The sequence below is a fragment of the Petaurus breviceps genome, unplaced genomic scaffold (genome assembly GCF_028583685.1).
Source record: "Petaurus breviceps papuanus isolate PSGF00001 unplaced genomic scaffold, PetGlider_PUasm1.0 175, whole genome shotgun sequence".
Lineage (NCBI taxonomy): Eukaryota > Metazoa > Chordata > Mammalia > Diprotodontia > Petauridae > Petaurus > Petaurus breviceps.
In genome coordinates this window covers 30,312,238-30,339,150 of record NW_027185764.1, presented here as the reverse complement: position 1 = coordinate 30,339,150, position 26,913 = coordinate 30,312,238, and the positions used below count along the sequence as shown (strand labels likewise).

The following is a 26,913-nucleotide window of genomic DNA, read 5'->3' as shown; positions in this document are numbered from 1 at the left end:
GGCTGCCCAGAGTCTCATCTGGTCAAATCACACAACACTTCTCAAAGTGAGCCCCAAAACAAAGCCTCCCATCAGGGCTTATATAGCCTTCTCCTGGGTGAGAGAATGTAATAACCCTTTTGACCCACTGCCCAATCATAAAGTATCTCCTGAGAAACAAGCCTCCCACCACAGGCTTCTGGTGCACTTAAGCCTAGGGGCAGGAGGGAAGATCTTAAAATTTTACATTCCCATTACTTTAGGCCCCAAGATCTTTCATGACCATAACACAGTCAATTTACATTTGAATTAGCACTAAACACCTCCTAGGTCATATTTGTAAGATACATAACTAAAGTTACCAAAGTGGCCACTGGGCCTTAAACAAACACAAAGTACATAGCATTATCACCTCAATTCAAAACAAGTGTCCAAATAAAGTTCTCTTGGGGGGAGGGGGGTGTCCTTCCCCTCATACTGCTCCAGCCCTTTTTCCCAAGTTCTGAGGGGGGGGCCACTTTGAGAAGTGTTGTGTGATTTAACTAGATGAGACTCTGGGCAGCCGCTGAGAGTCCCCCTGGCTTTGAAAACCCAGATGTTGATGCTTCCCTCTCTGGTAACTGATTTGGTATAGATATAATGGTTGGACAGTTTGGAAGCCTGTCTGCTTGATGTGTTTTTCTGTTTTCTTGTAACTTCTGCTTTGCAACTTCTGTCTGTGTACTCTGAAGTGCTGACCTTTTTCCCCCTGAACTAAGTAAACAATATCTGTTTTTGATTGATTAAAGTGTTAACCCATTTTGAGTTGCTTTCCTTTAGAAAAGCAGATCTAAGAATCTGTGTTGGCAGCCACCTTGGGGAAGCTGGGGTGCTTGCTGCTACAACTTCCTATGTTGAAAGCAGATGGGATGTTCATCCTGTATCTCAATAGTCTCTGGTGCTGCTACTGGATAAAAATTTCCTTGGATGTGAAGTTAAGAGTTGTCACCAAAACTAGGTTCATTTTCCTCTTTGGAATCCAAATAGGATTGAATTTTGAGTCAGAGTATGGGGAAGTGGTCAAATCTTAGCTTTACTACTGACTCACCACCTGTTCTCTCTGGGTCTTAGTTTCCTTTTGTGAAAAAGAGGGAGATGAATGAGATGGTCCTTGAGTTTTCTTCCAGCTCTAAGTCTGTTATCTTCCCAACACATTCAGGGTCATGGTAGTGGCCAGGGCGAGCTGTAGTTGTGCCTTCCTTTCTCTCAACACTATTTGATCATGGCATTTAATGTGAGTAACATGACGAAAAGATGGAGCATTCCATGATACTAATGAGATTATTTTGACTAAGGCAAGAAACCTCTCTCATAGTAGACAGGGGATCAAGGCCCTTTTGGAGGACTTAAGATTTTATTATTATTTTTTTAAATATCCAGAAATCTACCAGCATTAATTCTTCTATTTATTACGGGTAGGATTTTTTCTTAGGCTTTTTTTTTTTTTCAGTTAGCAAAAACAATCTTCCCTCCTTATCTACAGGAATAGGTGACTAGAAAGACAAATGAGTAATTGTAGGGGGTGGAATAAGTCCAGCTAAAGTCCTCAGATATACTTGAGGATCTTAGGAGAGGCAACAAAGGTTATTCTTTAAAATCTTAGAGCCAAAAGGAACCTTAAAAATCATTTAACCTAACCCCCTCCTCATGTTCAGGGGTAGAGCCTGAAATCCACAGAATTTAAGTGATTTTTTTCCAAGGGTATATCTAAGTAGTACAGCAGAATCAGTAAATGTCTTTTTACAGCCATTTACTGAACACTTAAACAACTGTCCTAAACAAAGACATAGATCATTTATGTGTTTTCTGACTTGTTGACGAGAAAAATGCTTCCCTTTCAGAATCAAGCTTCTACATGGTTCCTAGTCAGTCTCAGATGACTATTTTTCAAGAGTTTCTATTGAGAGCAAATAAATATAACAAACTACAGATGCTTGGTGATTGTCTTCACACTGATAAGAAGATTATTTTGGTTGAGGTAAAAAAAAAAAAATCTTAAGCTATACCTGCCCCCAAAAGTTGGGTATTTCTGTCTTATCTGATAGTGATGACATTGTCATGTTATTAAGCAGAAATAATCAACTATGAAAGCTTAGGCTTTGTATCATACTAGGAGTCCTAAGTAATTTATCATTGTTATGGAATTGAGAAACACAAATGTCTTGATTGTAAGGATTAGATGAATTTTAGCATAGGAAGATATAGTGTGCATTTTTAACAGCTTACTGTTATATCATCAGTGAAAATAGTTTGTCATCAATTACTTAGTTTAGTAATTTTCCATAAATAGTAGTTTATAAATGAGATTCTTTTGACTGAAGGATACCTTAATAAATTATCCTGCATTCTCCTAGTTCTTTTAAAAAATAAATTGGAACAAAAAAGTTAAACTAAGTTGGAGAGAGGCTTTACTTGGTAATTTGTTTATGACAAGTATGTTGGCAATTAGAACTGGATTAATTTTTATGCTGTCTTTTTAATAGGATATGCCTAATCAGTTTTATAGAGATCCAAGTACTCTACATGATGTACTAAGGTAAGTTTCAGTGACATTTATTAGAGCTCCAAATTAATAATTGACAAAGTAATTATATTGTCTAACTTTTGCTGCCTGTCATTTTAGGAGATTTGTGCAGCTAGGACGATGTTCTCTTGTATTTATAGTCTCTGATAGTCTCAGTGGAGACAGTAGTCAGAGATTACTATTCCCCAAAGAAATTCAGGAAGAGTGTTCTATATCAAACATTAGGTGAGATGATTTCTTTGTACCTTCTGTAACATTCATAGAAAGAATACATACATCTTTAGAATGTCATTAACTACTATTTTTCTCCTTAAATTTCTAACAGTTTCAACCCTGTGGCACCAACAATTATGATGAAAGTTCTTAGTAGAATAGCAGCATTAGAAGCTAATATGGTAAGTTTCAAACATTGATGAAATTTATGTAGTAAGGTTATTTTAAAGGATTTTCTTTTCATTTCCCATTTAAATTTCTCTTTTCTAGGCCTGCTATGTTATAAATTATATCCGTTATATTAATTGTACTATGAATTCAGCGCTTGGTTTCCAGTAATTTAGAATTCAGTAGTTTGGCTTCACTACCAACATACTCTGTGAACTTGAGAAAGTAACTTTCCTACTCATGTTATCCTCCACTAAACAGATTACTAACCCAGGTATCTACCAATAAAAGTGTCAGAAATCCTGCACATTTAGGTTAGTTGATAAACTGTCACAACACAGCATACAATCTCTCGAATACAGGCCTGTCAACCAAAAAATCTTTTTTTTTTTTGCCTTTTGGAGGACAATTGGGGTTAAATAACTTGCCCAAAGTACACGACTAGTTTTTTTGTGTGGGTGTTAAGTATCTGAGCCCAGAACCGAACTCAGGTCCTCCTGACTCCGGGGCCAGTGCTTTACTCACTGCACCATCTAGCCACCCCAGACATTTCTTAAGCAACCATCTTAGGTACTAGGAAACAAATACAGAAACTTAATAGTACCTACCTTCAGGGAACTTAGATTTTGCCCTATCTAGATAGATAATTAAATAAAAAGGAGTTCATTTTCAAGAGAGAAAGAGTATAAACAAGCAGGAGAATTAGGAAAGGTCTCTTTTTAGGAGGAGTAGTAACTGTGCTGTGCTCAAAGGAAACTCAGGATTCCAAGCGGCAGAGATGATGAATATGTTCCAGACTTGGGGAAAAACCACTTGGATCAATTACAGAGGCAAGAGATGAAATGTTTTATAGAGAAGAGCTAATAGAGCATTAACTCTATGAAATGAGACTGGATAGGAGGAGATGAGAGCTACATAATAAATGGGTTTCAGTGGCAGGATGAGGATTCTGTCCTTTAGGCCATAAGGAATCATTGTAGATCTTGGAGTGGAGAAATGACATGGTCACATCTGTGTATCAGCAATATCAGTTTGGCAACTCAGAGTAGGATGGAATGGGAGAAGGGATACTGGAATACAAGAGACCAGTCGGGTGGCTATTGCCCCAGTAAGAGGTGAAGGTCTGAATGAGAGTGGTAGCTGGTATGGAGAGAAAGGAACAATGTGAGAGGTTTTGTGAAGGTAGAATCAACAAGATTTGGAAACTAATTGGACATGGGGAATGAAGAGCAATGAGAAGTTGAGGTTGCAAACTGGTAATGCCACAACAGAAATAAAGAAGTTCAGAAGAAGGGATGATGGGTTTATGGCAGATAAGATGAGTTCCATTTAACATGCTAAACTCAAAATGCCTTTCAGGCATTGACATGAATGTCCAGCAGACAAGTGGTAAAATTATGGCAGAACCTTCTTATGAAGTGTTGTTAGGAAACAGAAAAACCGTACTATCCATCCTTTCTGTAGCAATACCTGGTTTGCCCAAACAGAATTAATTTCTTTTCTTTCAACTCTGGTGGTCAGAGCCAAGGACTCACCAGTCAGGAGAGGGCCTCAGAATAGAGGCATCTCTGAGATGGAAAGGCTGCTAGTGAGGAGGTGGAGCCAGGAGTGAAAAGTGGCCATTTATCTGAATGGTATTTACTAAAGTACTTGGGAAGGAACTATGAATAACATTTGAATGTGAGAGCAATTTATTCTTGTCTCTATTTATCACTGGAGTTCTTAACTCGGTGTCCATGACACGTTGTTGTTGTTTTTTTAATATGTTGATAACTAGTTTGGTTTACTTGATTTCGTTGGTAATTCTATATATTTTATATAGTTAAAAGAAATTATTCTGAGAAGGGGTCCATAGGTTTCACCAGACTGTTAAGGGGGCCCATGACACACAAAAGAGTTAAGAATCCCTGATCTCAGGTAACATTTTGCTCTGAGCTTGCTTCTGAGGAACCTTTAGACTATAAAAGTTTTCACTTTGTGGCTTTTTAGTACTGAGAATAGATAAATTTGTTGAAAACTTTAGGGAATTAATAATATCTATTCTATTATTTCATATAATAGGATAGTTTTTAAATAGCATAAATGCAATAAAGATAAATATAATTCATACTCTGTAATTTATATTAAATTCAATGTGAACTTAATAGGTGACTACTAATTAATTGTAAAGCATTTTTTGTATTTTCACTTGAATGATACCTTGGCAGTTAATGCTATTAGGTGGAGGTCTTTTCTAGTGTACCAATGTGCCCCTAATTTTCTTCACTAGTTCAGAAAATAATCTTGGTTTTTCACTTTCTCACTTAAGGGTGGAGGAAAAATTGTTGTCCCTGACAAGCCATCTTTAGAATTGCTTTGTAAAGGATGTTCTGGCGATATAAGAAGTGCAATAAATAGTCTTCAGTTTTCTTCTTTTAAAGGTAAATATAGGTGATAAATCTGTTTTTTTTTATGTAAGTGAAGATGTTATTTTTTTCTTAGTCAATAATGAAGTGTAATAAAATTGTAAAATATTTGTAGCAATTTAAAATGGCATTGTTTAGTGCCTAAACAACTGAAATATAGCCAAAAGATTTTTCTTTTAAAAAATGGAAATGTCCAGTGTGCAGCTACAGTTTGAGATAAAGGGAGTGTTTGTGCACATGTGCACAAGGTAATCATGTGAGCAGGTTTTTTACCTGGTACCAAACTTCGTTTGCTTTGCTGAGATTACCACCAAGCTTTCTTGCCATTTCAAGGACTACTTCCTACTGTAAATGCTGTCAGACCATACTTTGGTGGAGCAATGTATTAATTATTCCATATATCAGTTTTGTGAATTAAATAGTTTTATTTAAATCAATATTTTTTATAATGATTTATTTTATTTGAATTTATTTTATTGAATTCCTTTTTTATGAATTTAAGAAATGCTAATGACTTTGAGTTGTTGAAAAACATTGTTATACATAGTAGTGTATTTTCATACCAGTATATTTTATACATACTAGTAAAAGAAAGTTGGATTGAATTCATCTCTGCTACACAAGATCATCAAGAAATAATTTGGCATTTGACTGCAAAATTAAATTATATATTGGCTTTCTTACCTTAAGTCATATTTCTTTCTGACTCTTTACCATTTGGAGAACTTTTAAAGTCCTCAAAAATATATTGGAAAAGATCCTAGAACTCTACACATTGAATTTTTGGGAGGGTTTTTGTTAACTGTTTTTCAGTGCATTCCAGTGAGAGTCATCCCAAAATAAAACTGATTCTTTTGTATGAAGACTCTCTTCCTAGAGAAATTAAGTGTGAGTCTAGCACATATATATGGAGAATGTTTTAAGAAGGAAATAAGAAAAGAAAGGTCTGAGGATAAAAGATACTGAAAGAATATCTTTATAAAAGTTTTCTACACATAGGTTGAAGGCATCCTTATTGAAAGGATTAGAAGGAAATAGGCATTGATATTTTGTAGCCATACACATCTTGCAAGTTATATAATTGACTAAAGGATATTAGAAAATAAAAGACCCTACTGACCTTGTTATTCAGTGACCATAAGAAGCATTTGATTTTGTAGAGAAAAAATGCCAAGGGGAGGCTAGGGGCTGAAGTGAATAGAGCACCAGCCCTAGAGTCAGAAGGACCTGAGTTCAAATCCGGCCTCAAGACACTTGACACACTTATTAGCCATGTGACTTTGGGCAAGTCACTTAACCCCAATTACCCCCAAGAAAAAGAGAGAAAAATGCCACTTTAAAGGTTGTTTTGAAATAAGGTATCTTCTAAGTTTAAGTCGAAGGAATAGAAAGTTAACTTAAAAAATAACTTCTTTGATAAAACTATTTGATTCTTAATATCCAACAAGTATGAAAACAATTGATGGGTGATCCATGCAGCATGGTCCAAATGGAAGAGAGATCCCCTGTAGGTGGTGAGGTCTCTCAGATACTCCTATTTGCAGATGATACTGTACTGATTATATTGATCTTCACTGTAGAGCCGCCTTTAGTGAGAGACTTAATCACTCAAGAGAATCCAGCCTAACTCTCCATATAGGAAATGCTGGGTGGGAAAAGGACGCCTTTTGTCCAGAAACTATTTATCTTATGGATTGCCTTTGGTCAATACTTTATTTTTTTTTTTTTTGCCTTTTGGAGGGCAATTGGGGTTAAGTAACTTGCCCAAGCTTACACAGCTAGTTTTTTTGTGTGCATGTTAAGTGTCTAAGGCCAGAACAGAACTCAGGTCCTCCTGACTCCAGGGCCGGTGCTTTAACTAACTGTGCCACCTAGCCGCCCCATGGTCAATACTTTATACTGTACTTTTAGTGACCCCAACTTTTTCCAGGGGGTAGGAGATGGGAAATATTTTTAACATTAGCATTTTTCTGCTTTGGCTGAGAGTCATGAAATATCAGTCTCCAGAAAACTGGGGACCATTCACAGGGCAGTAGAAAAGTACATGGGGGCAGCTAGGTGGCACAGTGAGTAAAGTGCCAGCCCGGAGTCAGGAGGACCTGAGTTCAGTTCCGGCCTCAGACACTTAACACCCACACAAAAAAATACTAGCTGTGTAACCTTGGGCAAGTTACTTAACCCCAATTGCCCTCCAAAAAGCAAAAAAAAAAAGAAAGAAAAGTGCATGGTGGGCATGAGTAGACTGCAATATATTACCTACAAAGAAATGTACAGAATAAGGTTATGAGAAGTATATGACTAGAAACGGAAATGGACTATTCTTGAAGCAAGAACTAGGAATATCCATTGTGCAAACTATGTGCACCATTGGTGCCCAACATCAAGAGATCTAGAAGAATACTGCCCAGCTGGTGATTTGGGGGGATGATGCAGACAAGAGTTCTATGTTGTATGGAGGGAGTGCCAACATTGATGACGTTGTTTGTGTTCGTTTTCTTATTTTTATTGAAATGTTACCAGCTATAATTGACTATCACTTCTGCACGTTTCAGACTTTTGGTTTACTTCATTGCAGGTAGTAATTCAGGGGACACCAATTTTGGGTCAAGGAAAAAAGGGATATCTTCAGTAAAATCAGATGCTTTGTCGTCAAGAGCAAAGCAGAGAAAGAGACTTAATTGTACTTTGGACAATCAAGAAGTCCAGGCGATTGGTGGCAAAGATGCCTCTCTCTTTCTTTTCAGAGCTTTGGGAAAGATACTGTATTGTAAAAGTAAGTAAGGGCCTTTATCCTTTGGTATTTGAAATGCATGAGTGTTTCCATAACAAAATGCTAGGTTTATATAAACATAGTACATTACAGTGGCATTTAGATGAACACTTGTTAGTCTTTTAAAAAGACAGAGGACAGACATGAACTGGAATTTTCATTTGTTTATGCAACAAACATTAATGTTAGCTATAAAAAATAATTTAGTTTCTGCAAAGGTAATTGAATATTAACAAGTTCCTAGTGGATCATAGGACCTTTACACCTATAGTTCTTTGATAGTAAAGCCTTCTGTTTAGGTAGGATGGTTTTTGTTTAACTGCCTAAGCATTTTTAGTGACAAATAGCTTGCCACCAGAATCCTAGGCATCATTTATTTTTAATGTTCTTAGTTGACTCTTTTATATTCCTCTTTCATCCAGTTCCACCCAGTATTCACTGCCATTTCTAATGCTCCTATTTGACTTTTATATTCCTCTTTCATCCAGTGCCAAGGCAGTATTCACTGCCACCTTTTGACTTTCCAAAGACTCAGCACTTCAGAACTCTGCTTAGACTTGCCCTTCCTCACCTTCCATAGTTTCTTTCTTTCCCTTACCTGTCCTTTTAGGAAAAATATCGATTTAAACATCCAGATAAAGTAATTGACAATGCAGTATAAATAATAGCTACAAGGAGATGACATTTATTTAAAAGTGCTTGTCATCTAAACTCTTATTAGATTATATTTGGTAGATATTCTGGGGTAGAGCCTGTTCTAAATGACCCTTGCCCATTCCATACCCCATTTATCTCCTCACTGTCTTAACAGATGAGCAGAGATCTCATCTCTAACCATAGGGTTCTGTCCTTGGTCCTCTTCTCTTCTCCCTCTGTATTATTTCACTTGGTAATCACACCAGCTCCCATGGATTTAATTACCATCTCTATGTTGATTCGCTCTGCCCCAATCTGTCTGTACTGACCTCCAGTCTCACTTTTAAAACTGCCTTTCAGATTTCTCAAACTGGATGTCCTGTAGACATCTTAAACTCAACATGTCCAAAATGGAACTCATCATTTTTCCTCCTAAAACCTCCTCCAACTCCTGCCTTCCCTATTACTGTAGAGGTAGACCATCCTTCAAGTTACTCAGGCTTCCAGCCTAGGTATTGTCCTTGACTCTTCACTGTCCCTCACTCCTGTATCCAATCTGTTGCCAGGGCCTGTTGATTTCACCTTTGCAACATTTCTTGAATATGTCCCCTTCTTTCCTCTGGTATTGCCACCACTCTATTGCAGGCCCTTATCATTTAATAACCAGAACTACTGCAATATAACCTGTTGATGGCTCTGTCTGTCTCAAGTCTCTCTCTACTCCGATCCCTCCTCTGTTCAGCTATCAAATTGATTTTCCTAAATCACACGTTTTTCCACTCCCACCCCCTTCAGTAAAACTCCATTGGTTCGCTATCACCTCCAGGATGACATACAAAGTACTGTGACAGGCATTCAAAGCTCTTTAGAACCTCCCTCATACCTTTCCAGTCTGATTACACCCTATTCCCTACCATGTACTCTTTGATCCAGTGGTATTGAGTTCCTGGCTGTTCCATGAACAAGACACCCCATCTCTTAGCCCTGGACATTTTCTCCAGCTGTCCCCCATGACTGGCACACTCTATCTCCCCATCTCCACCTGTTGCTTTCACTGACTTCCTTTAAGTGCCACTTAAAATTCCATCTTTCATAAGAAGCCATTCCTAGTCCCTCTTAATTCTAGTGCCTTCCTTCTCATATTTCTTTATTTATTCTGCATATAGACTGTTTGTACATATTTGTTTACTCGTTTTCTCTCCCATTTTATATTGAAGCCCAGAGAGGTAAGGTGGTGTGCCCCAAGATCACACAGTTAATGAATAGGCTTATGATTACAAATTCAGTGCTGTGTTATGCCAGTCTGCCTCCTAAATTACATTATATATTCTGTCCAGATTATTGATGTTTTGGGGTGGATAGAATCCAAGTCATAGGACCTGCCTTAGTGCCTTAGCACCAAGCACTGCCAAGTGCCCCCATTATTATTAATACCTTCTCAACTTCTGGATCTGCTCACGAGCAAACCCTTTGCTTTCCAGCATGGGAACAAAAGTAGGTACATACTGGTGTCCTAGGCTCCACTTTTCTTTAATGATGCTTGCAAGGGTGACTTAAAGAGAGGGCCATAACTGGCTGATCCTAGTAAGAGTAAGGTGGGTCTTTGGCCTCTTTCACACTAATCTGGTTCCATGTCAGTGCCCAGAAGAAGCACGGATCTACTTGTCCATCTTTGTTCTTTTATGCTTTCTTCTGAGAAACTGTCTCTGATGCCCAATTCTCAGCTTCTGCTTTAGACTTTCTGGAGTTTTTTAAATTGTGGGAATATAAAGTACCACTTCCATTCTCACTTCTAGACTCTTTGATTTAAACGTCACTCCAGTATGACTCTGGGCCTCAGTGGCCTCTGGGTCAGGGACCATGTGCCCTACCATTGGTTCTCAGAGTTCATTGTTATTACAGTTTGAGCTCCTTGAGATCAGGAACTGCCTCACTTTCCTATGTGTATTTCTAGCACTTAGCACAGTACTTGTCTAACAAGCACTTAAATGCTGCTCCATTATAATCCATCTTTAGTAAATAACAAAATTATTTACAGGAACATCTCTAACAGAATTAGAATTTCCCCGATTACCTTCTCATTTGTCAGAGTATGAACGGGACACATTACTTGTTGAACCTGAGGTAATGAAACTCTGTAATTATTGATTTAAAATTTAAAAATTTTGACCACTACCTTTGTATTATTATACTTACATATATATTTCTGTTGACTAGGAGGTTGTAGAAAAGTCACACATGCCTGGAGAACTATTTAATTTATACCTTCACCAAAACTATGTAGATTTCTTCACTGAAATAGAGGATCTTGTGAGAGCCAGTGAATATATGAGTATTGCCGACATCTTCTGTGGTGACTGGAATGTAAGGCTGATGATGTTTTGTTTGATTGTTTCCTTATATATAGGAAAAAGTACAACATGCCTTTGTTTTCATCATTTCTAGTAAAAACATCAACAAACTGTTTAATATAGTTTTAGAATTTTTTCTCATTTCATTTGTGACAAAAATACAACAATAACACTAGAACTAAGAAAGCTGCATAGTCATCGAGTGATTGTTTTTCTTTATACTTGACCGAGATTTATTTTAGCATCTCAATTTTATATGAAAAAATTACAGCAACTTTTAAGAAATGTCACTATTAAACGAAAACTCAGAAAAACTACTCTGGATGCTTTGAAGTGGTTCTTAAAGGTTTTTCTTTTTGATACTATAGGCTTTAGAGAACTCTTATTTAAATTCTCTATGCCCATACCATACATCCACAATAGTAATTGATCTTTTAGGAAGCACTTTATATTCATTATCTCACTTAATTCCGTAATATTTCATTTCTTAGTCAAGGACTACACTCGGAAAGTACAGTGCATCTGTTGTAACAAGAGGTGTGATGCATTCCAACAAATCCAGAGGCTTTGCTTATTGCCATGGAGGAGGAGCAAGCTTTCGACCCTTGCACAAACCCCAGTGGTTTCTGATAAACAGAAAGGTAATATGGCAGTCATGAATAGACATTTGTCAAGACCCCTGCTTTACTTAAAAACAAGCTAAAACCTAAGTGGCCGTTTTGAATATTGAATCCGTCCGCTTTTAAGGCATTTGAAAAAAGAATATTGAAAAAATTGGGATAGCATGCCTATTCTAGGTGTTCGTCTTAACTCAGTGCAGCGTCCTCGGTAAATCCTGGTTTTGTTTGGTGTCCAACCTGTGATTTACCGGTCTGGATCCTCACCTGCTTTTCCATTGATAGTCTTAGAGAGCCCAGGGTTCTGACATCACTTTGGCCTAGAGGGTCCCAAATTCAGGACCTACCTCAGATATATTGGAAGAGTGACAGAACTATTCACTTCACCTCTCAGTGCCCTAAGAGAGACAAAGATCAATTTATTAAAAGAATTAGTGAACATTTATTTATTGAATACTTTCTCTGTGCTAGGTCCAGGGATCCAAATATAATGATTGAAGCAATGCCACTCAAAAGAAATGGACATTCTAATGTCAATTTAGAGGAAAGGAAGAGAGGCCATCAGTGAACCAAAAATAACTGTCAAATTCCTCACGTAGCTTTTATGAGTGGGGATTTTTTATATATTCAGATTAGTAAATACACAATTATCAAAGTAATCTCAAGAGAGATACAGTACTAATAACTGGAAGGATTAGAGAAAGGCCCATGTTAGGAAGGGACTTCAGAGCCATGCATTGAAGGAAATTAGGGATTCTAAGAGATGATGTTCACAGAAAAATGTGAGACCTAGTTGGCTGAATAAAAATGTAAAATCAGTATTTTTTTTTTGGTTGAAAATTATAAATGAAGGCACCCCTCAAGAATCTCCATCTGATTCCTCTTTGTGATCCATATAAGGAATTCTTAGAATAGTCCTGTCAAGTCAACCATATACCACAATTCAGAATGAATATTTCTTAGGATTCAAGAAAATTCTTTGAAGGCCAACCTTTAAGAGAGCTGTATATGTTAAATAAAATAATATGTAAATGATACTTCATGGAGATATATCACAAAAACCCAAAAGTTTTTCATATATTCAGGCTATAAATAAAATTAAGTATAATGTACTTAGATTTGGGATCTGAGGTAATTCAGGTCATGGATTTATAAATAAAATTTCTTTAATTTTACAATGATATATTTTCCTAACTCCAGACCTTCTCTTGATACGTGGAAAAGCCAAAGTTTCTATTATAGATAGGAACATATGACATAAATAAGTCACTTAAGGGTTCTTTAGGGCAGTGCTGAAGCAGTTAATAGAGGAGTTAATTTGATAGTATTTGCTACAGTTTCCTTGGTGGAATTTAATAATTTTTATTTTTCTTCCTTTTGCTAAATAGTATCGAGAAAATTGCCTGGCAGCAAAGTCACTTTTTTCCAGTTTCTGCTTACCCCCTTTGTGCCTTCAGACACAGCTGTTGCCATACCTGGCTATGCTAACTAATCCAATGAGAAATCAAGGTAATAATAATGGACCTAAGAACAGATAATGAAGTATACCTCTCTCCTGTCAGTAGAAAGAGAAGTGACTAAAAGGGAACAGTGTTGCATATGTACATTATTAGATGTGTTGGGGTTTTTTTTGCTTAACTGTTCTGATTTCTTACAAGGGATAGGATATTCAGTTCTTTGGGTAGGGTAATATCCTAAAATGACTGGTTTAGAAAGGGGGAGCAGCTTATTAGTAAAACCTTTTAAAGATGAAATCAAGGTCATAATGTGAATTTTAATTTTTCCTAAGAAGGGTTTTTTTAAATAACATTATTTTACTGTATTAATTCATTTCTCAGTACCATTATTTAGTGTTAAATGAATCATGAAGAACAGAGAAAAAATTCCACTCAAATTATTAGTGAGTTCTTAACCCCTTCTTTACAAATGTATATTTATAACAATACCTTACCTTTAAATGATAGTCTAGCCTTAAAAGCAGTCTAGTTGTAATTCAGTTAGAGATAATAATTTGTCAAGTTTGACCCCAAGGCTCCTAGTTTAAGTTCTGGGGGTGATCTGGAATTCAGGGTATATAACAACCAGATCTGAAACCATACACTATATTATATAGGACCCCTAATTATCCTTAGAATCAGAACTGGCTTTCCAGTGGTCTTCTAAACTGGGAATGACTTAAAAGTTGTTTCATACTGTAGCACTTCATTTTAGGCATCTGCAGTAAATTCTTTGTTATTTGATTGGCGCTTCATCCTCTCCATTATGATCTATAACCTTGGGACTGAAGCAGAACTCAAATATCCATGGCTGGAAGGATAGAGAGTGGTTTTTCTGAAAGTACTGTCTTTGTGTCATTACTTATATTGTACAAGGAGCAATTTATTTTTTTTTTTTAATTTTTAAATTTTTTTGCTTTTTGGAGAGCAGTTGGGGTTAAGCAACTTGTCCAAGGTCACAAGGCTAGTAAGTGTTAAGTGTCTGAGGCCGGATTTCAACTCAGGTCCTCCTTACTTCAGGACTGGTGCTCTATTCACTGCACCACCTAACTGCCCCTAGGGAGCAATTTAAAAACTAAACAATGATGCTCTGATGCAGAAGGTATTCTGCCTCATGTGGAACAAAGGGAGATTGGGACCAGGAAAATGTGCTGCCCAGATAGGGGAAGCAGGAATCTATACCTGCACCAGGGGCAAAGACTAGTTGGGTTAACTATATAGTTTTAAGAGTCTGTTGGGTAGATAAGGCAGTGTACTGATAATTCATAAATCTGTGGGTTAGTAATGTTTCTTAATTGTATCAAAAAGTGTGTCTGTAATTTTATATCGTGTATATATTTGATCTAGTTTGAAATTGTCTTTTTTTTCTTCTCCTTTTCCAGCTCAGATTGCTTTTATCCAGGATGTTGGAAGGCTTCCCCTAAGGAGATTTTTTGGAAGGTAACCAGAGTTGTTGGGCATTATTCTCTGCCTTATTTCTATTTTACTATAGTACATATTAGCAAATCCATCTAATCCAAGAAATACATTTTATTTGTCATATTCCAAGTCAGTGCTGTTAATATCTGCAATTATTAGTAATAGTAATTATTAGTATTAAGAAGCCACTGTCAGTATTATATAAATTGCTTTTCCTTGCCAAACTGATTTAAGCAATTGGGCTTTTAAGATTAGCAGTAGTATCTGCTATATTTAAAATAAATACTTTTCAAATCATTAATAATCCTTTTGATCTTAAGTTCCCTGGGGAAGAGAGTCAAATTTCTCCCATACAGCTGGATATCAGCTTCCTGAAGCATTCAGTCATTGTTTGATTAGCAGTTGGTGGGTATAATCCACATCCAATTGGGATTTTTACCAGCAGTACCTCCTTCCATTATGGCCACGAATTTTATTATGTTACCATTCATGGTTTTTTTTTTTTTTTAAGGTTGGAGGGAAATGTTTCATTGAGGTAGATCAAAGGAGACTACTGCCTAAATAATTTCAAACACATTTAGGGCAGGAGGAGGGAGGAAGGAAGGGAGTAGGCTTGTCAATTATCATAATTATAGCATAGCATAGTTCAAAGAACTATACTAGTATATTATTAATAGATGTGATATAATTCTAACAGATTGAAAATGGAAGCTCTAACTGATAAGGATTCTGGAATGTTAGACTCTGTCAGTGATGATGAGGCTCATTTTGATGAAGCACCACCGACAAAGCTACTTATGCACATGGACAAAATCAAAACTTCAGAGACTGGTACAGAAGCCTCCTTATTTCTTCCTTCAAGTCAGACTAGTGGAACAGATCTGCCTGCCAGCCAACCACAGCCTGCTACAACTCAAGGATTCATGGAGGAAGAGATCACAATAGAGGAATATGACAGTGATGGAATGTAGCCAAATATCTACCTGATGGTCACATGTTCTTTCAGATTCATTTTAATTTTATTTAGTGATAAATGAAGTTATTTGAATAAAGTTAATATGCTTTCAGTGCTATTGAAATGATTGTATTGTTAAAAGTCCACTTGTACGGTGTATTGTATAGTCTATACTTACATAGTGCATATAGTATGTACACTTGTATTACTGTACAAGGCCATTTATGGGACCAGCTGTAAAAAGGAAAAAATATAAATTCAATCAGGCTTTAAAACGTTTAGCTTAAATCTGAACCTTTTTTAGTTTAAAAAAGTATTGCTAATCAAAAGACACAAGTATTTTTATGGAAAAGTTATGAAGTTTTTGAAACAACTAATTAGTAAATAGTAAGACCTTTTAAGTTATTTTTTAAAAAATTCCACTAGTATTTATTTAGTTCTATAGGTGGTGTACAGTGGAGAGATCAACATTTATGAGCAGTTCGTGTGAAGGTTATACTAAATATAAAAAATGTGAATTAATAATACAAAATTTGGGAATATTGTACATATAAATGGTAAAACTAAAGTAGTTCACCTGTAAACTATTGAAGATGTAAATAAACTTAGAGCCTTGTTACAATTTTGTTTTCTTTTACCTGTCTATTTTTATAAATGTGTAAAACGTGAAAGCCTATGTTATGTGATTTTTCGATAAATTATGCAAATATCTACTAAAATATATCAGATATTTTAAACAAAAACATTAAATACTTTTTATTTCATCAGTATTTACGATTTCTCTGGTAGTGACTAATCACGTATTTCGTGGTGGCAACGTGAACTTTGCCCGATTTTTAAAAGCTGTATGTAAATGTGGGGGAAAGGAGCCGAACCTTGTGGTTCCAGGCGGGACGCCCCAAGTTCCCTGCTTTGTGCACGACCCTGAGCGGTTTCTGCGGGGGAGGGGAGGCAGGGGGACGTTTCTGCCCTTCGATGCTCCCCACAAACCTCCGGGACAGCTTGCCCACGCGGCGTGACTCTTCCCGGCAGCCCCCCAGGTTTCCTGGACCCCGAGGCCACGAGGAGCAGAAAGAGACAGGCCCCCCCACCTGCTCCCGGGCACTTCCGGCCTGGCGGCGAAGGACGTCGGCCTCCCGGCCCCGCCCCGGGAACCTTGCTCGGGGCTTCTCCTCCCCGCCCAGCCCTCGCCCAGGTGAGTTTCCTAGTAGGGGACGGCGAAACTAGTGAATGAGTCACGTGACCCCGGAGAGGCCCTGCGGGAGGGGGGCGGGAGGGACGCGCGGGCGGGGCGGCCAGGTGTGCGCGCTGGGCGGGACCGGCACCGGACTGGGACTGGAGCCCTCTACCTTCCGCCGCTGCAGCCTGTCGGTCCCCGAGCCTCCTGCCTGGTAAGTGAGGGAGCCTGCCGGGGCGAGGGCGGGGGTCCGGAGCAGGACTGGCTCCGCGAGTCCCCGAGGGAAAGAACAGAGCTACTCCGGGGCGAGGGCGGGCTTGGGCACCGGGCGCGCCCGTCCTGAAGCGGGCCGGGCAGGACCCCGCGTTTGCCCCCGGGTCCCCTCGGGCTGGGCAGGGTCGGCCCGGGACTGCGCTGTCTCCCGCGTGGGAAAACCCGGCCCCGACGTAGTTAAAAGTTACCTTCAGGTGCAGGTTAACGAAAATCCTGGTTTTGCTTTAAAAGCCAGGCGAACCCCCAGACCCGCTGCCCCTCGGAGCATGAGGAGGCTTGACCGAGAGTTAGGCAGAAATGAAATTCAGCATTAGAACACACCTGCCCAGCTGCAGACTGTTTCTAAGCTTTCAGGATCAGTTAAGCTATTTTGTAATAGAATCGGCATGATGTAATGGAAAGAGCCCCAAAGTGGGAAGCTTAGACCTTGTCCGCTACTGAGCTGTGTGACCTTAGGCGAGTCACTTAACCTCTCTGAAATTCGAGTTCCTCAGCCGTAAAAAGAAGTGCCTGGCTGGGACTTTTTTTCGTTTCGGAACCACTTTACACGTCCTCAGATGCTTTTGCTGTTTATCTCTATTGATATTTCCAGTTTTAAGAATTAAAACGGTTTAATAGTATTATGAAAATAGTTTTGACCTAACAGACCCCCTGAAAGGGTCTCACGATGTCCTCCGACCACAGTTGTAGACCCTCCAGACTATATGACCTCTAAGGCAGGTCTTGTCTAGCCCGACAAACCGTGATCTTCTGAACCCAGAAACTGCAAAATATGTTGTCCTTCAGCATAGACGCACTGAAAAAATCTGAGGTGTTTTGCCCAAGAAACTATCTGGCTATATTTAAAATGAAATTTGTGCGTTTGTCTGTTATTTTGGAGGAAGGAGACAATCTTTCATGTGAAATTAGCCAGTGATAATGCGTTTACCCAGCACATAGCCAGATTTCACTTTCAGAGGAGAATGTGAAAACCACATGGAGAACCAAAACAAAAACCCAAAGCTACTTGTTCTTGGATGGTGAACCTGTTTTTAAAAACACTTGAACTGCAAGCTTCAATCAAAATAAAAAACTGTTGAACCGGAACACCAAAATAGTCTGAACCAGACTTAAATGGAATCAGGGTTTCGTTTATTTAGACCTCTTAGGAAATAAATGGGGTATACACACATTTAAGAAATGTATTAGCATTTCCACTAGCTATTACAATGAAAATATCCAGATGAATCGTTTAATTGTTCCACTTTTCCCCAAATCCCACTGATTTAAATGTGTCCCTTCTCTTCCCTGGGCCTCCTTTTCTCCTCTGTAAGATGAGGGGATTTAACCAGATGATATCTGAAGATCCTTCCAGCTCCAATACTTTTTGTATTAATTCTAGTAAGATGTTATTGGCAGAGCCAACCTATTACTAAGAGAGCCAGATGCATGGGTGAAAGTGAGCAGTAACCCTTTTGGTTTAGGGACAGCATAACAGCAAATATTGAGTCATTGACCCATTACACCTTTCTTGGAAATTTAAAATTGTTAAGCTCTGTGAATTGCACAGTGATTAATTCCGCAAGTCTCTTATGCCTTTACAAATAATTTGCAGATTTTTGAGAGCGGAAAAACTGAACTGTTTGCCCCTAGGGTATTATTTTGGCAAACTGTTTCCTCTTTCTGAGCATAAGTCCAGATGTTCAATTTCAATTAAGAAATTTACTTTAAAATAATCCACTTTGGGGCGGCCAGGTAGCACAGCGAGTAAGAGCGCCGGCTCCAGGGTCAGGATGACCTGGAGATTTTGGAATCCCGGGCTCAGACACTCAGCACCACACCCAGAAATAACTGGCTGTGTAACCTTGAGCACGTTACTTAACCCTGATTGCTAAAAAGGAAAAAAAAATAATCCACTTTACAATTTTTATGGAAATTTGCAAACAAAGAATTTAAGTGGCGATTTTGTGAATTCTTTCAGTTGGATTCCTGAGAAGCGTTTTCCAGGTTTAGATAGAGAATTGAAGGGCTATCTTGAAAATCAACCAAAAGCTCTTATGAAAGTAATGCAGTTTGTGAGGTGGGACTCCCATTTCCTGATTAAACAGGACCCCATTATTATAGCCTTTAGGATCAGGACCAAGGTTTAGGTTTTTTAAATTGTGTAATTTTGATTGATGTGCTCTTTTTTATTTTTTTAATTGTTACCTTTATTTGTTCTGTCAGTTTTGAAAATGGGAAGCATCCTTGTCTTTCCCGCTTTATACTGAACAGTTATGCTGAGTTAGCTTTTTTATTCCAAACCTGTAATTTTATCAAGGTAGGGAGATCCCCTAATTAGCTTTCCTAATTAAGACAAAATTGATTCCTTGTACTAAGAATAGCCTCCCGATTTGGTTGCAAAGAAATGTGAGCCACCTGGAAAGTGTATTGTTTCTTGACTCCCCAAATTACTGATATAATCATACTCTCAATATTTTGCTTCAGCATCTCAGAACAGGAGTTTATCTGTGGATTCTTTTTAAAATAGTATTAAGGCTTATCTGAAAAAGGTAATTTTCATTTTTAAAAAAATGCCTACATTTATTTTTTTTAATTGTTTTACAGAGAACACATGCAGATAAATAGCATTTCAAATTACATTTTGAAATTTACAGCTAGTTTTTAAATTTGGGGATGAAATTTTCATCTCAGGCTATCTTTGTTTAATAGAATTAGGAAACATTCAGTTCTGATAATGAGACATTTCGAATTTTGATCCTCACCATATGAACAAAAAGAGAACTTTGGCTACTACTTGTATAAGAGGAAGGGATAGCTTGATGAAGATTATAACTATGCATAATATGTAACTGATTTTCTAGGCGTAAGAATCACAAATGTCATCCAATGGTGCAGTGTCTGAGAGATCTAGGCACCCAGGCAGGGTTCATGATGATGTTCCAGTCAACTCCTATCAGAATGGTACAGTGAGGACACTTGAGAGTCTTAGAGACAGTGAACTAGCTGTGAGTGCAGATCCTTTGCCGCCTCCACCTCTCCCCTCACAGCCACCATTTGGCCCTGCCTTTAATTCAAGTGACCCAGAAGAACCAGTTCTAGCTCCAGATATCAAACCTGTAAGGAGGTTTGTTCCAGATTCTTGGAAGAACTTCTTCAAAGGGAAAAGGAATGATTCAGAATGGGACAGGCCTGCGTCTGACATTCGGTATATTTCCGATGGTATTGAGTGTTCCCCACCAGCCTCACCAGGAAGATCAAATTACCCCAGGGACCATAAAGATCCATACAAAGAATCCAGTGGAACTTACAGTTCGCGGAAAGAAACCGAAGCATTTCTCCCTCAGGATTCCTATGGATCCCTAGGACCACACACACAAACAGTCCTGACTTACAGCGAGAAGGTGGAACAGTACAACCAGAGATACTCCTACATGAAGTCATGGGCAGGACTGCTGAGAATCCTCGGCGTTGTGGAGCTGCTCTTAGGGGCAGGTGTCTTTGCCTGTGTCACAGCCTATATACATAAAGACAACGAATGGTATAACCTGTTTGGATATTCTCAGCCATATGGCATGGGCACCGGTAGCCTGGGCAGCACGTATGGGGGCTACTACTACAGTGGCCCCAAAACCCCCTTTATCCTTGTTGTTGCTGGGCTTGCTTGGATTACAACCATCATCGTTCTAGTTCTCGGCATGTCCATGTATTATCGGACCATCCTTTTGGACTCTAGTTGGTGGCCTTTAACTGAGTTTGGAATTAACGTTGCCCTCTTCATTTTGTACATGTCTGCAGCCATAGTCTATGTCAACGATACCAACCGCGGTGGACTCTGCTATTACCCTTTATTTAATACACCAATAAATGCATCGTTTTGCCGAGTAGAAGGAGGACAGATAGCAGCAATGATATTTTTATTTGTCACGATGATTGTTTATCTCATTAGTGCTATAGTTTGCCTAAAGTTATGGAGGCATGAAGCAGCAAGGAGACACAGAGAATACATGGAACAGCAGAGGGTAAGTAATAAAGCTGTTGTCTGATGAAACCGATATTCATCCTTTATTTATTTGTTGCCTTTTGTGTTTCAGTCATCAGTAAATATTCCTGTGCCAAGGTATCTACTTCTTAGTTCCTTATTGTCCTACAGGGCAGAAGAAATAACTTTGTTAAAGTAGAGAAAAATGTTTTTGTGTTCTAGAGTGTAGAAATCCTTGTCCTGTGCTACTGATATGTCATGGCATTCCTTTTATTCCATTCTTGTATTTGAACATTGTCCCACCATGAAAGTGAGCGGCAGTTCTTTATTATATTGTTCGTCCTCTAATATTTGTTGATGTTTGAGGTGAATTTGAGGTTGCTAAATAAATGGATTATATGACCTTTGAGGTTCCTTTAAATCTATGAACTTATTTTTGAATTATTAAAATCAAATTCTTAAGAGAATATTGGTGGATAATTCATATTAAGAAGTACTTTTTTGGTTCATTGAGCTCAATCAAAGTACATGGATGTGCTGTTATTTGACTAAGTTGTTGGATAACTGAGATTCCATCAAACAGTGTATTTACTGAAATAATACTGGGGCTGCTGCATCTAAAATTTCTTAGAAATACGGTTTGTTTTTTCATTACTCAATTAGCTACTTTTGTATATCAAGAAATTAAGAAAACATCTGCTAGAGCACTCTGGGAGCCCTTTTTTTTGAAAACAGAGTATTAACATATAGCACAATCCTTTGTTGAAACTACTTTAAATGAACCACAGTAAAAATACTTTTACAAACTCCATTTTAAACTGAAACAAGTTGGTGTTTTTCTTTCTTACTCTAAGGAAGTGTGTTTAGTGGAATTTCCTGTGCCAGTGAAAGGGTCAGTATTTATCTTTATTACAATCAGCCACCAAACCATAGATTCTCTGTTGACCACACTAAGATGTCATAGACAACTTTATAAAACTGCTTGCAATATAGTATGGCCACTCTACACCTGATTAAGTGAAAATTGATACCTGTGATGTTATCATTAACACACACTAGCATAGACATCTTAATTTGATTTGCAACTTGATGTAAAAAAATTTGAATAATTTGAAAATAATCACTGTGTATGATATGAGGGACCTCAGAATACATTTTCTTTTTCAGGTGTTCTGCTTAAATTATTGGTACAAAATTCAGGACTTAGGCTCCTAATTCCTGGCAGGTCTTGAATTCACTTTGTGCTTTCCCCCCAAAAAGTGTTGTTACCGTTATTCCTTTACATTGACTCACCGAGCTGGAAGATAAAATCTAATCTGAACTCTCCATTTATTAGTAAGGAAATGGAAACACAAAGAGAAGGCACTTGCCCAAAGTCACAAAGGTAGTAGAACCATAACTGTAATCCATGTTTCAGAACTGCTGGTGAAGAGTGGGTTCTACTGTCCTAAGCAGCCTTAGAATTAGCTTAGCTCTGACATTTGTGTTTGTGTGTAAAAGGAATAACCTGGGGATTTTTTTTTCTGTTGACTTCTTGTACAATTTAGACAAACTTAATTATTTGAAGTAATGGAAGTCAACAATAGCAATGATCATTGAAGTCTCTAGTCAATCCTAAAAAAAACCTCAGTTCAGCTCTTCCTGTCAATCTCTCCAACTTCCCAACTGAGCTAAATTATTCAAAGTAAGTATTTTCCTAAAGTAGTCAGAAAGTTGTGTTTTCAAATCTTAGGATAGAAATTGGGTATCAGTGTCCTCCTAAGAATTTACTTGATTTTTAGAAATCAAAAAGAAGACAATAGGATCATAGATTTATAGCTGAAAAGAGCTTCAGAGGGCATATAGTCAATTTGGTTAGCAGTCTCAGCTAAGTATCAGTTGATTCTGTCATTTTCACTTTTAACATCAGACAGACACAATGATTCAGAGGACAAACAATATAGTGGGAACTTCTCTTACTGCCCAAACCAGTTTTCTCCCTAGTAGTTATGAAATGCCAAAAGATAAAAAAGGTACTTGGTTCATTTATTCATATTTCCAGTAAACATTTTAATAAATGTACTTTACTATGTACAGAACAGTATCTTAGGATTTGAAGAAACAGGTAAAGATACAGTTGTTTTTTTTAATATTTTATTTTTCCCCAGTTACATGTTGTAGCGGCAAGCACCCCAAGCGTCCCCAGAGTCGCTACCACCACAGGTTCTTGGATCTGCTTTGATAAAGGAAAGCAACTCAAAATGGGTTGACAAGCTTACTTTAATCAGTCAAATATGTATCGTTTACCTAGTTCAGGGGAAAAAGGTCAGCACCCCAAACTTCAGAATATACAGACAGAATTATCAACACAGAAACAGATCAAGTAGACAGCTTTCCAAACTGTCCAACCATTACATCCATACCAAATCAACATCTGGGTTTTTTCAAGGGGGTGGGGGCTCAACAACCAACAGCCCAGAGTCTCATATGATCAAATCACAGAACACTTCTCAAAGTGAGCCCCCAAAACAAAGCTACACATCAGGGCTTATATAGCCTTCTCCTGGCTCAGAGAATGTAACAACCTTATTGACCCACTGGCCAATCAAAAAGTATCTACTGAAAAACAAGCATCCCACCCCAGGCTCCAGGTGCACTTTAGCCTAGGGGCAGGGAAGATCTTCAAATTTACATTCCCATTACACACGTAAAGACAATTTTTAATATTTATTTTTCAGAAATTTGAGTTCCAAATTTCCTCTCAGGACACAGGTCCTATGCTCGAGGAATTTACAGTCTAACAGAAACTTCTGCCCTGGGTCCCTGCTATCCTAATTAGTGACTGCCTCTCCCTGACCATTATTTTAGAAAACATCCAGCCATCATACTTTTTACTTCATTTACTTGGCTCAGACCACCATCTCCTCCACAGCCTCAGTGCTACTGACCGCTACTCTTTTTCCAGTTATGAAACCATGATCAGATCCACTCTGTTCTTGTTTCTGAATGGGGTGTATCAGTCTACTTTCCCATGACCCTACTCATTATATCTGTGACTTTCCAGGCCAAAGACCCTGGCTTGCATTCCCAGTTTGAGTTTCTTCCCATTAGAAGGTAAACTCATTGTTTATAGGGACTATCTTCAATTTTCTATTTGTGTCCCCAGAACTTAGCCTATAATAAATACCTAATAAAAATGCCTTCTAAAATTTATAGTAGAGAATCCATAAACTAGATCAGAGGTGTCAGACTCAAGGCCCCCATACTCACCCCTCCTAGTCCATAAGCAACCAAATTAAAATGTAATTGGGAAATAATTAACAAAAATAAATAAAAATATAGTATATCATAGATTATGTTAATTTGTGGTTTTCTAAAGTACTGATGCAGCCATGGGGATCCCTTTCTACTTGAATTTGACACCACTGAACTAGATAATTGATCTCTAAGTAATTAGAAGTTAAGCCCTGAATAAATATTTTAGAGAAAGTCTTCACATTATTTTAGAAAATTATTTTTGCTCTTTTCTTTTCAGATAAGTGAACCCTGTATTGCATCTAAAAGAACAATGGTAAGAATAGTTAATAACTTTTATTTCATGTCTTATGTCAAAAGTTGAGGAGGGTAGACAATATACTGTTTTTAAAAACTATGATCTTTTCTCCTGTGTGATTCTACTAATGTCTTCTTTATTTTCAATCCTTTCAGTCACATAGATTCTCAGCTTTTTTTTTTTAATGCAAAAATGAATTAACTTCAGCTCATTATGCTTGAAAAGTGAATCAGTTTAGGCCTAAAGGAATTAAAAGGTGAGAAAAGTGTTACCTATATTCTTTTTTTTTTTTTTTGCTTTTGGGGTTAAGTGACTTGCCCAAGGTCACACAGCTGGTTTTTGTGTTAAGTGTCTGAGGCCAGATTTGAACTCAGGACCTCCTGGCTCCAGGGCTGGTGCTCTATTCACTGCGCCACCTAGCCGCCCCTTATATTCTTTATGTGTTTAAGAGAATTTTGCTGTCATAAAAGTGACTAGATTAGTGTCATTTGACTTTGTCAGATGTCTTGTTGAAATCAAGTTCAACAAAAATCTTGTTGAAATCACCATGACTAAGGCATTCCCTCCAATCACAATCCAGAGACCTTATCTGAAAAGGAAACTGTTTTTCATGGAGCCCTCTTGTTTCTGTTGATCTCTGCATCCTCTTCTACAAGTTTAATAATCTATTATTTTTCCAGGAATTCCAAGAATTAGATTCCAAAATCTACCTTTTCCCCATTCTTAAAACTGGGCCACTGGGCCATCTCTAGTCTTGTGATACTCTCCTATTTTTCATAATTCCTCAAAGATAACTGATAGTGTTTCTGTAATCACCTCTTCTAGAGCAAATGAAATAATATTTGTAAAGTGCTTAGGGTACTACCTGGCACATAGTGGGAACCTAGTAAATGCCTCTTTCCTTCTTTCTTGGATAAATACTTGTTTCTCCTTTCTTCTGGCAAGTTCTTTTAATCGTCAAAGGATTCATTTGGGTCTAGAAACTTAAACTCACTTTTGAAATTATTTTTTAATTAAAAAAATTTTTTTTCAACATTTATTTTGAGTTCCACATTCTCTCTCTCTCCCCCATTCATTGAGAAGGCAAGTAAATAGAATACCCACTATTCCTGAAACTTAAGACTCATTCAGATCATTTCAGTTACTCTTTTAGAGAGGAAGTGCTGCATGGAGACCTGGCCTCTGTGTCAGGAAAACCTAGCTTCAAGCCCTGCCTCTGACTCATGTCCTGGTACTCCAGTCAGTGTTCTGAGATAAGGCTTTTTCTTTCTTCACCTTTTGTTTGTTGTGGACCCCTTTGGCAGGCTCCTGGAGACAGTCTGGGGATCCCTTCTCAGGACAAAGTATGTGTAAAATTCTTGGGATGGCAAAGGGGAACAATCTTATTGAAACAGCTATCAGAATATATTTTTTAAGACAACTTTATGGACTGCGGATTAAAAACCTCTTCTCAAAGACTGTAACTTGGAGAACAGTTACTGATCTGTATTGGTATAGAGAATTTCCTCACCCAGCATCAGTGCAGTCATGGATCTGAGTCAAAGAAAAGTACTTTTTTTTTTTTAAAGCAATTGGGGTTAAGTAACTTGCTCAAGGTTACACAGCCAAGTGTTTCTGGGCAGGTGCTAAGTGTCTGAGCCCGGGATTCGATCTCAGGTCTCCGGACTCAGGGGCTGGCGCTCTTACTCACTGAGCCACCTGGCTGCCCCGAAAGTACTTTCTTCTTACATTTTTCACCTGCCTTGAGCTTCCATTACTTTAAAACCATACTTGTCCTATTGTTTCCCATTCAGGAAGTGAAACTTTCTATTTTCCATCAAGGAAAGTGAAAAAGAAAATTAGTTCTCTTCTCTCGCATCATTATACTGCCCATCCTCACACAGGAGAACTCATCCCTTCCTTGTTCTTGGTGCTCCAAACATAACTTTTTTTTAAGGGCCCATTCCCCCCTTTTTTTTGTTGTTATTCTTGGCACATTTTATAAAATTGCCTTTAGTTTTCCTAATATTTTTCTCCCCAGTCCATGCCAACACCTTATATCTCTGTCTTTCATACATCGCCTTCTCCTTTCCAAATTTGATATCCTTAGATTGATCCCATTGGAGCTACCGGATTTTCTTAGTTGCCCCTTTTTTCCCCACTTCAGGACCATTTCAGATCACATCTGAATTTTGTGTTTTTGGAACTTACTGTATCCCTTTGAGAGCCTCTGACTAAAAGATCTTACCTATCTTTTCTCTGAACTGCTCAAATTTTGCTTTTCTGAAGTCTAGGGTACCTAACTGACTAGACCTTCCTTTCCTTCATTCTTATAAATTCCAAAGTATATAGAGTGCTGGGCTTGGAGGCAAGAAGACTGCTACAGGCAAGTCATTTAACCTTTTCCAGCTTTAGTTTC

General features: G+C 38.0%; 1 protein-coding gene across 9 annotated transcripts in view; it reads left to right on the top strand.

Annotated features, from left to right (window-relative positions):
* LOC138158784 (MARVEL domain-containing protein 2-like) overlaps positions 1–26,913 on the top strand; it is a 58,016-nt gene that overhangs the window by 11,227 nt on the left and 19,876 nt on the right. For 7 of the 9 annotated variants that reach the window (XM_069085006.1, XM_069085005.1, XM_069085007.1 and 4 more), the window contains 14 exons: positions 1,860–1,996; positions 2,502–2,554; positions 2,642–2,767; positions 2,868–2,937; positions 5,232–5,343; positions 7,904–8,101; positions 10,773–10,858; positions 10,952–11,098; positions 11,577–11,726; positions 13,091–13,211; positions 14,581–14,638; positions 15,315–16,767; positions 20,951–21,023; positions 24,498–24,533. In XM_069085006.1, the coding sequence (XP_068941107.1) occupies positions 1,860–1,996; positions 2,502–2,554; positions 2,642–2,767; positions 2,868–2,937; positions 5,232–5,343; positions 7,904–8,101; positions 10,773–10,858; positions 10,952–11,098; positions 11,577–11,726; positions 13,091–13,211; positions 14,581–14,638; positions 15,315–15,588 (1,532 nt within the window). In that variant the 3' untranslated portion in view covers positions 15,589–16,767; positions 20,951–21,023; positions 24,498–24,533. Of the gene's footprint in view, positions 1–1,859; positions 1,997–2,501; positions 2,555–2,641; positions 2,768–2,867; positions 2,938–5,231; positions 5,344–7,903; positions 8,102–10,772; positions 10,859–10,951; positions 11,099–11,576; positions 11,727–13,090; positions 13,212–14,580; positions 14,639–15,314; positions 16,768–16,832; positions 16,964–19,865; positions 21,024–24,497; positions 24,534–26,913 lie in introns of those variants that run through there. The other 2 variants (XM_069085013.1, XM_069085012.1) reach the window with 2 other exon arrangements.